This window comes from Sander lucioperca, chromosome 11, assembly GCF_008315115.2.
Source record: "Sander lucioperca isolate FBNREF2018 chromosome 11, SLUC_FBN_1.2, whole genome shotgun sequence".
In the NCBI taxonomy this organism is placed as follows: Eukaryota; Metazoa; Chordata; class Actinopteri; order Perciformes; family Percidae; genus Sander; species Sander lucioperca.
This window is the reverse complement of record NC_050183.1, coordinates 7,057,064-7,069,422: the sequence shown is the minus strand read 5'-3', so window position 1 is coordinate 7,069,422 and position 12,359 is coordinate 7,057,064. Positions and strand designations below refer to the sequence as shown.

Here is a 12,359-nt window from a genome sequence, read left to right as displayed (position 1 = left end):
TAATGAAGGCCTTCCAACTACATTTTAATTCAGGGATCCTGTTCAAGACAGGACCGACCTCATCATATCAGTGGATATTGTACATTACTATAACATATTCCAATATTCCCCCCAAAAGTTGCAAATAATCCAATTACCACCCATTTGGATCTGTGGTTTTGGGGCAATTGTTTGCTTTGCCGTGCCTTGTTTATACCTTTCTTTCAGAGGTGTATACAATGCAGTACTTCCCCAAAATCAACATTTATTTAACTAATGTTAAAGAGTAAAATTTAACTTTTTGTTAAGTTTTACTCTTTGATGGTTTCCTCTAAGTAAGGCATGGTGGTTTCTAAATCACAAATTAAACTGGTCTTATGACTTGAGTGTGGCAAATACAATTAACTGCAAAGACCCTGGGATGCATTTATGAAAATGATGAACAACTACAGCACCAAATATAATGACAACCTTTCCAGCACATACAAACACAACTTTGTTTTCAGACTGTGTTGTGCATGATTAAAGGGCAAAAAAAGATCTTGAGTGAATGTATGAGGGAGGAGGGGTAGGGGGTCTCAACATGCATATCAAACTTGGACGATTCTGATATCAGTTGCCTGGCTGCAGGCCTTTTCTGTCACAACAATTCTACAAACAAGAGTAGAAAGTCACAGTAGGGCTCAAATAAATGGGACAGTACTAGTAGCTGTCTTAGATGGACAGATGCTTTTCATTTCCTATTGTGTATGTAACAAAACTCATCCTCTACGCACATGAATGAAGCAAACATAATACTTATAAATGTTATACATTGTGTTTTCTATCATGCCATGGGATATTAAGAGGCAGCATGTTCTGTGTCATCAGTGGTAAACTTGAACTTGATTGGTGTAAGATCTCAACCTACACATAAATAAAAAATAGTTACAGCTTAATGATCACAGAGCTAAGAGCAAAAATCTACGCTATAACCTAAATTCTAACTAATACCTATTTTAAGTTGAGCATCTACTGTATGGTGCAGGCAGGTTCAGTAAAACTACAACAGATGCGCATGGCTAGATTTTATTCCACATGTTCAAAGTCATACTTTTATTTTGATAGTGCTGTACATCCTCCCCCTGTGAGGATGATGAGACACCAAATACACTGAGTTGTGATATAAACACTTACTTCCGAGTCAATTTCATTAAAACAAATAAAATTAGTTGCTACATAAACATTAGATACCAATGTATCACTGCTTCATATAATACAATCTAACAATTCATTCAGCTTGTGACAATTCAATAAATATACACAAAACAGTACAGCACTGAGCAAATTAATCCAAACGAAATTGTTCATGCAAAATATCTAGACACCATATATCCCTGCTTTTTATATAAAAGAGATATTTACAGTTCATTATATCACACACACACACACACACACACACACACACACACACACACACACACACACAGCATAGGTCACAAAAAGCAGAGGGGTCCCAAAACAACAGTGATTTCTGGGACAAGGGGAGATAGCGACTTCATCTCTACACCCAGATCTCTGACAGGAAGTAACTCCATATCACCTCGATGCAGCTCCGTGCTCCCCCGAACCATCACAACCACCTCCGCCTGCAAAATGATCAGACAGAACAGACACAAAGAGAATGTGTAGCCCATAGCACAGTGGGAAAGGATTTCTTTTGTAATCTACAAACAATATGTAAAACCTCCTACTGATTAACTACATTCTCTCTGTTCCCATATCTATATTACATTTTACAGTTATGGAAAGCTGCAAAAATTGTGTTTTTGACAACAAAAAATTGTATTCTTACCTCACAGCCTTTCCTGTACACTGTGGTTAGGTGTGAAAGGATTTCTTTGCCAGAGTCTCCCAGGAAGTGAATAATCCTATTGGCTGAATGGGTTGTCCCAGCAGTACTGGAGTGGTTTGCTGTACACCTGATAGTCATGTTCTGGAAAGATGTGTGGCTGTGTAACCGCAGAAACCTCAGCTGGACAACATCCACACCAGCATACTCAAACTGTCAGAGACAGAAACCATTCATTATTAGTCTGAGGAAATGGCTTACTGATGTTAGATGTACTAAATGTTCCTCAATCAATCCACAAATGTGTTACCTTGTTTTCACCGTGCTGCTGACTAAACCACTGGACAGATGTTTTTGATTTCTTCTTTACTGGTTCCCAACGTAATTTAATCTAAAGGATAGAACATTACCAACATTTTTAGAGCCATTCTTGGTACCATCTTATGTGTGTATTTACATTAATCCAAAAAGTCTGGATAGTAATACTCTTCTTTCCTAGGATCTATTTTTTTTATTAATGGGCCCACACTGCCTTGTGTAAAACAGCTTTATGAATGTTGATTCCTTCACTTGAAATCCGCTAAACAAGCTATCAGCATTGCAAACGTTGGTACTATTAGGACATTTTAAATTATTAATGTGGGAAATTGAAGCAATCCTATCTAAACAGCAATGTTCTAGGGCAGGGGTCTTCAACGTTTTTTAGGCCAGGGACCCCTTAGCTGAAAGAGAGATGGAGCAGGGACGGCCACCACATATTGTTGCATATTAAACTGGGCCTACAATAACGTGTAGGGCAGCCTAAAGCCTTTACACATACCATTTGATGGTTCATACAATACTAAGCTATTAAAATAATAATTATTGACATATTCATATATTTATACAACATGTTTTTATGTTAAACATGCATGTAGCACAGTGAATCATGTAGCTTAACTGTATCTGGCTACCTTAGGTCATCAATGTTGTATAAATTTAAAAACAAATCACCAATATTGCCGATTTATCTTTGCTAATAATATGTTGAACCCATGTTTATCTATATTTCTTCAGATATATTACCTTTGAAACTTTTTTTAAATGATTGAACAATAACTTTGGGCCCCCCCTGCAGTAACTCTGAGGATCCCCTAAGGGTCCCGGACCCCCTGTTGAAGATCTCTATTCTAGGGTATGTTACATAATGATATTGTAATGTAAAACCATGGGATCATATCATGTTGTTGTTGCAGTTGAAAACAAGAAAGTGAGCCCATTTCTCACACTGCACTTAGTCTGCTGATGTTGGGTGAAAACGAGTGTACCTGAGACTGTAAAGGGTCAATGCAGGTTGTTCCTCCTGCTGTGAAGTTACAGAATACCTTCACAGCATCATAGGGACAGCCTTGGTTGGGGTCCATGTAAAAGTAACCTGAAAAATAACTGACATGAGTGCCTAATCACTCATACTAATATACGGTGTACTGTCAAAAACAGATTTACATATGGGCCTATTCAGACCCTCACCATCATTCAGATGTGGGTGTACGAGTCCCAGCTCGTAGCAGGTGGTGGCAGGATCGTCTTTAGTTCCCTGCGGCCAGCTGAAGGATTCCTCAGCCTCATCTACTTCAGACCATCTCCTGGACACTGGCCTGGGCCACTACATAAGAATCCATCATTATTACATATTTAACCAGACAGTCAATCAGTCAGCCAACTATCGATCCTATCGAACATAATTTACCACTAACCAAGAACATTGAGTAAATTAAGTGTATTCGAGAAGAAAGCTTGTACCAACTTTTTGTTGTCCTTCCCTTAGTTTCAGGAGGCTGGGTGTTTGTCTTGATCTTGGCACATTTTTCAGTTGTGATCTTGTACTGGGTCTTGTTTTTGGCCTTAGCTCATTTCCTTGACCTGGTTTTGGCTCAGGCCTTGATCCCTGCCTTTGTGTTTGCTTGCGCTTGCCTGGTGCACCTGGTTTTCCCTGTGAAAAGCATGGTACAATCATCTTGGCAGTTAAGCAGTATTCATTTCCATCAAGCTTCAAATGCATCTTAAAACATTACAGAATGTTACAGTTGACATTGTTGATCAGGTCAAGCAAAATGTCTTACTGGAGGTCCATGCTTGCCCTTCACTCCCTTTGGTCCTCTCCTGCCTTGGACACCTTTCATTCCCTGTACAGGCCCAAACACAGTCAGGCTCTGTCTTTATGTAATTAATGCATAAAGACCAATCTCCCTATTTGCAATTGAGGTAATGATGGAGCCAACTAAAAGTAATGCAAGGCTGAAATCATTTCAAGTTGGCTACATCAGCTGTCAACCAAAATGCTTTCTTAACAAACATAAATTGAAAACTGTGATTTCATGATGCTGATTTTTCAGATGAAACATAAATAAAAAAGCACTATGACCAGATCAGGTCCAGCAGGAAGACCCACAAACCTGCAAAGCCATAAACAAAAATCAAAACAAAAACAGTCTCTCACCTTCTTTCCAAGCTGACCCTGTAACAAAAGCAGTACAGAAATAACTTAGTAAAATGTTTCAGTAAACCTTTTTTGTATAGCTGAATATCAAAGCAACGTACGGTGAGTCCAAGAAAGCCTTTTCGCCCCCTTGGACCAGGAGGACCAGTATCCCCCTGTGAAAGTCAGTCAGTTGATTAATAACTTGCTTCCAGTTACAAACAGTGCAAAAACAAAAGTAAAACACAACTCACCTGCTTTCCCTTACGACCTCTTTGGCCTTTCAGGCCCTGCAAACCAGGATTCCCCTAAGACAAAAGTTAGAAATGTGGCTGACCAACTAAAATGATGGCTTTTTTGCATTTAAATTTTTTTCAAATATATTTTAACCAACCTTTAGCCCAGGTGGCCCGATTGGTCCTGGTGTTCCCATGTCACCTAGGAGACCCTGCAGGTGAAACATAAACACTTTTTGTCTGATTTCTGCACGTTTGTCAATGCTGTAAATTCCTGAAGCTATGCAACTGAACCCTCAATAATATTTGGAATAAGTCTTTTATAGTCTATTTAACTGATAGTGTCCACATCAGCATCAGAATGTATACGGTACAGAGACATGATAGGAGAAAGCATGGATTAAAGCATTATGAGAAACAGAAGCCCTGTCTCATCCAGGTAAGGATAGGTGTTGCACTGTGTCTGACTTTTACCTTTGGACCAGTAATTGCATACTCGCCCTTCTCTCCTCTCAGTCCTGGAATACCCTGTATGAGACCAGCAATGATACAGATGTTTACCGAAAGGTATTATGTTAAGTCTATTTGTGATATTATAATTATGCTGCTGAACAAACTTGCATACCTTTGGCCCCATTGGTCCAGGTGGGCCTTTTCCTTTTGGTCCAGCTTTACCCTGAGAGAAACATGTTAAATACCACATATATGCGAATTACATAAATGAAAAGTATATACATATGTCTATAGTGAACAAACTGTACATATACTGTAGTCATGAGTATTATCTTAAATTAAAAATGACATGATATTGTACCTTGAACCCTGGTGCTCCAGTGTTCCCACTGATCCCAGGAGATCCAGGGTTTCCCTGCAAATGTATCAAATGTCATAAAGTGCATCTGTAGGCCAAACTAGAACAGATATTTATGAATAAGGGTATACTCCCATGGTTCTATGGTGCAGGGTTGTACATTTATGGATGTTTGTTTTGGAGCTTACCATTTTGCCAGGCCTGCCAGGTGTTCCAGGAGATCCTCTGAAACCAATATCACCCTTTGGGATGAGCAGGGGAGGGACTGGATTTAGTAAAAAGGTTGAACAACAGACTAAATTGCAGTATGTTAAATGTTTACGTACCGGATCTCCTTCATTACCCTCAACCCCTAGTAACCCATCCAAACCGCTTAGGCCCTGAGAACAAGATCACAATAATAATATAATAACATTTTATTTACATAGCAGTTTTCAAGCATTAAGCACAAAGTGCTATCCAGATTAAAAGATTTACAGAATATTAATTAATCAGACCCCCCCCCCCCCCCCAGCCAGACCATAGGTAGCCTTGTATGTTATTAATACAATTTTAAAATGTATTCTAAACTTAATGGGCAACCAGTGCAGTGATGCTAAAATTGGAGTGTTATGACAGAACCTCCTAGACTTCTGGATAAGTTGCAAATGTGAGAGTGAGTGGCAGTTTAAACAGGTGAAAAGAGAGTAACAGTAGTCCAGACGTGATGATATAAAAGCGTGTATGATTTTGTTCTGTCAATAAAAGTGAGCAAGTGTCTAATCTTGGAGATATTTCTTTATTGACAAAAACAAGCTTGGGTGATATTTCACTTATGCTGCTCAAAGGATAAATTATTTGCCACGGGCTTAACGTTGGTCTTAAGTGAACCCAGGGAGGACTGAATCTGTACATTGTGATGCTCTGGACCAAAGATCAAGACCTCTGTTTTATTGCTATTAAATTGTAGGAAGATAGCTGCCATCCAATCCTAGACATTGGATAAACAGGAATGCAGTATGGTTAACTTATTCTGTTCATGTGATTTAAATGAAAGATATAAATGAGTATCATCAGCGTAACAATGAAAGGAAATATTGTGTTGCCGTATGATATGTCCAAGGGGTAACATGTACAGTGAAAATAAAATTGGTCCCAGAATAGATCCTTGGGGCAGTCCACAGGTGATGTTAGTTATTGATGATTTAAAATCCTAGATGGAGACAAAATATTTGCTGTTTTGCAGATACGAGGAGAACCATTACAGAGCAACTCCAGTGATTCCTTCCCATTTCCTCTTTCAATAAAAATATTGTGCTCTATAGTGTTGAGGCTGCACTTAAGTCCAGCAGCACAAGGACAGAGCAGTGTCCAGAGTCGACAGCCAATAATAAGTCATTTAAGACGAGAAACCAATTGTCAAAATATTCCTACATCAACAACTACATCATAGGTTGCAGCATAAACCTTTTGGTTTGCACGTTATTTTATTTTTAATTCTTGAAATGGTCGGTGAATTCATGTAGCGGTGATGGATTTAATGATATATGTATGTTTTATTTGCCAAAAGGGATACTTGCGGGTTTTCCAGGTCGTCCAACAGGTCCTGGTCTACCTAGCGGGCCTTCAGCTCCCTACAAAACAGACTTCATTAGATGAGCTCAATGCCCTGAGTGAGACAATGAGGCCCAGAGTTAAGTTTGGATTAAGTAATTTAATCCTACCTTTAATTAAAATTGAATATAATCAGAAATCAAAGACAGTGATCAGAATTGTTTGCATTAAGTGATGATGAATGATTAACATTATGGGAATGAAAAAAGAATGTGTCATGGGGTATCTGGATCACATCTTATATGTTTGTTTGTTTTTGCATTTCAGAATAAAATTAAACTCACAGTTTTTCCAGGAGTTCCTTTTTTTCCTTTCCTTCCAGGCTGGGCTCCTTTTCCCTTTATAAAGACGTTATCTCCGTTATGACATTCTTTTTTTCTCTGTTTTAGATTTTCATCTGAGCTAAGAAATTACTTCCACTTACTTTTGGCCCCTGGATTCCTTTAGTTCCTAGAAGACCGGGAGGACCAGCAGGTCCAGGTCGACCTTTAGCACCTGAAGTGCCAATGAACCCCATCTTCCCCACAGTCCCCTAAAAAAAATACAGTCACACAAAGACATTATATTATAATCAAGAAATACATCTTTAGTACTGATAAAATTCACTAACACTGAATGATCTAATTACAAAGGCTGAAAATTGCAAACTCAATCCTTGAGTATTCAAATATGCTGGCTCACCATTGTGCCTCTTGTCCCTGGCTCTCCTTTCGCCCCTGTTTGACCTCTAATGCCCTGGGGATTACAGAAGGAGACATTGCGTCACTGTGGTAACATCTTTGTACACACCATTAAATATGCCTGACTGGATTAATGATGTCCACAGGGCGCAACACATAAGGACATCCCACCATGTCTCCTTTGATGCCTTGAAGACCGAGCTTGCCCGCTTCACCGTGACTGCCCTGAATGACACAAACACACAGCAGAGATAGCATTAGATGTATTAAGCGAACCCCATTAGCTGGACAGATCACATCTGCTGCAGCACTGAAGAATTTCACTGCATCAGAATGAATAAATAAATTGTACAATGCACCTTTGGTCCAGGGATTCCAGTTTTTCCCTCAACACCTCTCTTGCCTGGCAAACCCTGAAAAACACATGAATGAAGTGAAATTAATTTTAAGAATTAAAAAAACAATAAAACAAGATCAGGCTTTAAGTTAAGTCATATTTGTTTTGTATGGCAACCACTTAATTAAAAGCATTTCATGCACAGTATACAATCTTTATGTACACCATCATGTATTTAACATTGACGTTTAACTAAAGACAAGCTAAGAAACTGCTTTTGCTGCCATCTAGTGGTTGGAATTTTCAACATGTTGTACTAGTAATATGTTATGTTTCAGATCAGGGTGGCCTGGATGTAACTAGGTTGAAACTTTTAGCTCATACAAGTCACACAAACATTTTGTAATGGCATACAAATTAAATGTGGAGTTTCTCTTGAATAGTACGTGGTAAATATGTTAATTCCACATTAAGTCTAATAACACATACTGGTGTTGATGGTCCAATTTGTCCAGCGGGACCTATACTGCCAGGGGGGCCCTGGAATGAGAAGCCATACAACTTACAGTGTTTATTTCCAGCTGTGTCATATTCAAACAATAGTATGTACAGCATCTCTTAAAAGACATTCTCTGAATCACAACTATATATTCAAATATATGTTTTAGTGACATTTGACACAAAAAAAGTCAAGCTTGCACCAAGCATATGATACATGAAGCTCATCGTGATTGATGTTAGTCGTCATCATACAGCATTTTGGACATCACTGACAATCAAAGAATCCAACTGTGTTACTAACAGTGTGCCCCCGGAGCCCTATCTGGCCTTTGGCCCCGGCTGCCCCAGGGTTGCCCCCTGGTCCGAACTGTCCAGGCATGCCTGATGAACCTCTGGTACCTGGCTCACCCTGTAAAAGCATCATCATCATCATCATCATCATCATCATCACACATTTCGGACTCACAGCATCATTTCTCAAGTCCGACATTGATTCTGACTGACCTTGAGCCCTGGCACTCCATGTTTTCCTCGATCCCCTGGTGAACCCCTGTATCCCTGCAAAAGAGGGTTGATGGTGAAGACAGGGCACAGGGGACACACTGTCCTGTTTTAATTCACACTTATATTAAAATATATATATATTAATATATTAAATATTCAGCACACTCCAGTGGGTCTCAGAAGTCTATCAATATTTGAGATCAGTGGCTGTGAGGCTGTCTGACTTTTAGATTCGGAGAATGATTCTGATGCATTTTCAGGGCAGAAACAGACAAGGATGCAGACGGCATCGTTTTGCGTCACTCTATGAAAGTGAGAGGGGTTACAATATTCTAGTAAACTATACTTTAGAAATAACTCCTATCCACCTGTTTCCCTGGTGGCCCCTTTGCTCCCTGTGGCCCTTGGTTGCCTCTGTTGCCTTCAGCTCCCTTTGGCCCTTTCTGTCCTGGAGGCCCAATGTTTCCCTTGTCACCCTGAAATGTAAGTAAAACAAATGGTGTCCAAAGTTTGATTGATGCATTTATGTTATATCTGCATGCAGGGTTTGTGTAATTGTTTGCTGCATTTTCAAATTCTTTAAAGGTTGTAATGACCATGAAGAATGTGTACTAGAAAAACAACACTTTTATCCACAGTTCGGGAATAAAATGACACACTTACAAGCTGACATTTACTCACAGATATGCCTTTTTGTCCAGCTGGCCCCTCAGGTCCCTTCAGTCCAACTGGACCCTAAACACAAAAGCACTGGTTAACTCATAAACATGTTCAAGCTTAACATGAGGCTACAGACTGCATAGGCCTCTAATCTTGTGTTTTTAGAAAATCAGACATTTTAGTGCCTTTGCATTCAGATGAATGAAAAATGATATAAAACAAATCTGTGACAAACACAGTCTAATCAATCTACCTCCTCACCATCGAGACCAGCAACTCCCTCCTGCCCCAAAGCTCCTCTGGATCCCTTAAAAGACGAAGGAAACACCTGAGTGATGAATCATTGAACCATCATTGATTGTTTCTGAAATGTATGCACAACCACTCCATCACTGTGCTACTCTTGTATACAGCATTTTCTGAAGCGTGTTTAGAGAAGCTCAGTAAAAGAAAAGCGTTACCTTATCTCCTTTGACACCAGCGGATCCAAATGTTCCGTGAGGTCCATCTTTACCCTAATTGTAGGGAGAGTAAAGCAACAATTTCACAAAAAAGACTTGATATTCCTGCCCTACAACCTGCTCTCAAAGTGCCCTGAAGGCAGACAGGATGCTTGTGCACAACAAACTCATCTTGGTAAGTTTGGTGCTTGGAGCAGTAAGTTCTGTGCACCTTAAATTGTGTATATTTACAAACAATTAAACGTAAAGGCTGTGTGTTTATTTCATTTAGTGACCTTTATCAAAATACATGCAAAATACTGTATAATTAACTGTCCTGTCATTTGATGCATAGGGAACTATATACAAACAAACTATACAAAGGTGTTTGTGCAGCAAAATTCTTATCATGATCAATTCCACAATATGATTTCACATGAATTGTTACAGACAGCAGAGACAACTCTGATATCTAATGTATCCTCAAAGACAGGTATTAAAATATAATGATGAGGAGGACAATTCAATTGCCCATACAACCAGAGTCTTTCAAATCCACAATTCCTAATGATGTCTAGATGATTCTGATAAGGCTCCTGACAAGCTCCCCTCTTTTAAAGAGGAATGAACGGCAGAGAACAAGAAAATGAATCTTAAATCTTGTGATGTAGCAAAACTACGTTTCCTAGAACATCCAAATGCAATCAGGATGACCCTGAGGGAGTAATCTATGACACCCTGGATCAGCACCCTGACAACAGACCGGACCTGTTCTGATGACTAACTCTTGCCTCATGCCAAACAGGAAATAAAGACACTTCCTGGTCACTCATCAGATCAAGCCTCTGTCAGCAGTTGTCACAAAGAGGCCTGCTGTCAGCCAATCGATAAGTAAAACTCAAAATGATTTGTGTAAGCAATGTTTGACCTTTTTCCTGCCTCTATATGAAAATGGGAAAGGGACCCAGTGGGAAGGCACATGCATGCATGCAGAAAATCAGTGCGTACAATTTTGGCCCGTTATCTTTTTTTGTATGCTTTCATTTTTTTTGTGTGAACAGTTTAGCCTGCCTGACTCGGTTTGGCAGATGGTGATCTTGAACATTGCACTGAGCTAGTTTTCATTTCTCTCCAGTGAGCTCATATGAGGTAAAGTTCATACTTGACAACAAAAGCATACAAATGAACTTACTGGGTAACCTGTAACTCCAAGCGGGCCAACAGGACCTTGTGGCCCCTGGTCACCTGGAAGGCCACGGGGCCCGACCTCACCCCATGGTCCAATGTTACCATGGATACCCTGGAGGAAAAAAAACATGTATTCAGAAGATAAACGTTTAGTGTTTTAAGTCAAATTCCAGGTCAAGTCAGGTTTATTTGTGTATCATTTTACAATATCTCAATTAGCCTTACAAACTCTCATTTGCTATGGTTGCCAACCAAACCCAAGCTTTCTGGGGGGACAAAGAAAAACTTGTCAACTATTATGCTAGATTTTGAGCTGAGCGTCATCTGCACTTAAATGTAAAGAAGTGCAGCTATAGTTACAAAAAGGCTATTGGAATAAGGGCAAAGTGATCAATCAATGATCAATTAAATACATACAGTAAATGCTACTAATAGTATGTATGGTGCAAGCATATGCTCAAGGCTTATACTAACTGGAAGCTGAAGATGCAAAGGTAGCACCATGACAGAGCAGCTGATCGACTTCTTTCTCTCTAAATGGAATTTTAAACCAAGTACTACATTATTTGTTTGCATTTTATGCTGAAATAAACAAAATACAAAAGTGAGACAAAAGAGAAGCACATCTATGTTTTCCAAAAAGAGACTTCAAATTGTATCAAATCTAAAGCAGCATCTGTAAGACGGGTGAGTAGGAGACTCTTACACATTTTACGTACAAAATGTATTAAAGTCAACCACTTTTCATTAGGAGACTCGTAATTCATTGTAGGACAATATTTCAATAATATACAGAAATTGACTTAATGAATAAGAAGATAAAAGACTGGAGTGATGGACATTTGGATGGATGGATGGATGGATGGATGTGTTTAGAAGGAATGAATTAAATTAAATCTTACAGAAGATCCTCTGTATCCCTGTGGTCCAGGCATGCCCATCTCACCCTGAGCACAGAAAAAAGTAATATTTGTACTTGATAACATTACTATAATTATATAAAGTAGCACTGATAGTACATTAACTGCAGCAGTGAAACAGAATATAATTCACTTACTGGGCGGCCTTGTTTCCCCCTTGGTCCCTCCTCACCTCTCTTACCCTTCACAACAAATATAACGAGGTGAACACCACATTAAAA

General features: G+C 39.2%; 1 protein-coding gene across 1 annotated transcript in view; it reads right to left on the bottom strand.

Moving 5' to 3' along the window:
• Nucleotides 1–289: 289 nt before the first annotated feature.
• Nucleotides 290–12,359, bottom strand: part of si:dkey-21p1.3 (collagen alpha-1(I) chain) — a 34,053-nt gene continuing 21,983 nt past the window's right edge. Inside the window, exons 29-60 of the mRNA XM_031307489.2 lie at nt 12,276–12,320; nt 12,121–12,165; nt 11,223–11,330; nt 10,052–10,105; nt 9,844–9,897; nt 9,612–9,665; nt 9,299–9,406; nt 8,931–8,984; nt 8,728–8,835; nt 8,415–8,465; nt 7,948–8,001; nt 7,760–7,813; nt 7,590–7,643; nt 7,333–7,440; nt 7,193–7,246; nt 6,875–6,928; nt 5,642–5,695; nt 5,504–5,557; nt 5,319–5,372; nt 5,130–5,180; nt 4,979–5,032; nt 4,663–4,716; nt 4,523–4,576; nt 4,391–4,444; nt 4,290–4,307; nt 3,913–3,975; nt 3,597–3,782; nt 3,320–3,455; nt 3,118–3,224; nt 2,121–2,201; nt 1,814–2,023; nt 290–1,607 (exon numbers count right to left, since the gene is read on the bottom strand). Coding sequence (XP_031163349.1) covers nt 1,455–1,607; nt 1,814–2,023; nt 2,121–2,201; nt 3,118–3,224; nt 3,320–3,455; nt 3,597–3,782; nt 3,913–3,975; nt 4,290–4,307; nt 4,391–4,444; nt 4,523–4,576; nt 4,663–4,716; nt 4,979–5,032; nt 5,130–5,180; nt 5,319–5,372; nt 5,504–5,557; nt 5,642–5,695; nt 6,875–6,928; nt 7,193–7,246; nt 7,333–7,440; nt 7,590–7,643; nt 7,760–7,813; nt 7,948–8,001; nt 8,415–8,465; nt 8,728–8,835; nt 8,931–8,984; nt 9,299–9,406; nt 9,612–9,665; nt 9,844–9,897; nt 10,052–10,105; nt 11,223–11,330; nt 12,121–12,165; nt 12,276–12,320 — 2,442 coding nt within the window. The 3' untranslated portion in view covers nt 290–1,454. The remainder of the gene's footprint in view (nt 1,608–1,813; nt 2,024–2,120; nt 2,202–3,117; nt 3,225–3,319; nt 3,456–3,596; nt 3,783–3,912; nt 3,976–4,289; nt 4,308–4,390; nt 4,445–4,522; nt 4,577–4,662; nt 4,717–4,978; nt 5,033–5,129; nt 5,181–5,318; nt 5,373–5,503; nt 5,558–5,641; nt 5,696–6,874; nt 6,929–7,192; nt 7,247–7,332; nt 7,441–7,589; nt 7,644–7,759; nt 7,814–7,947; nt 8,002–8,414; nt 8,466–8,727; nt 8,836–8,930; nt 8,985–9,298; nt 9,407–9,611; nt 9,666–9,843; nt 9,898–10,051; nt 10,106–11,222; nt 11,331–12,120; nt 12,166–12,275; nt 12,321–12,359) is intronic.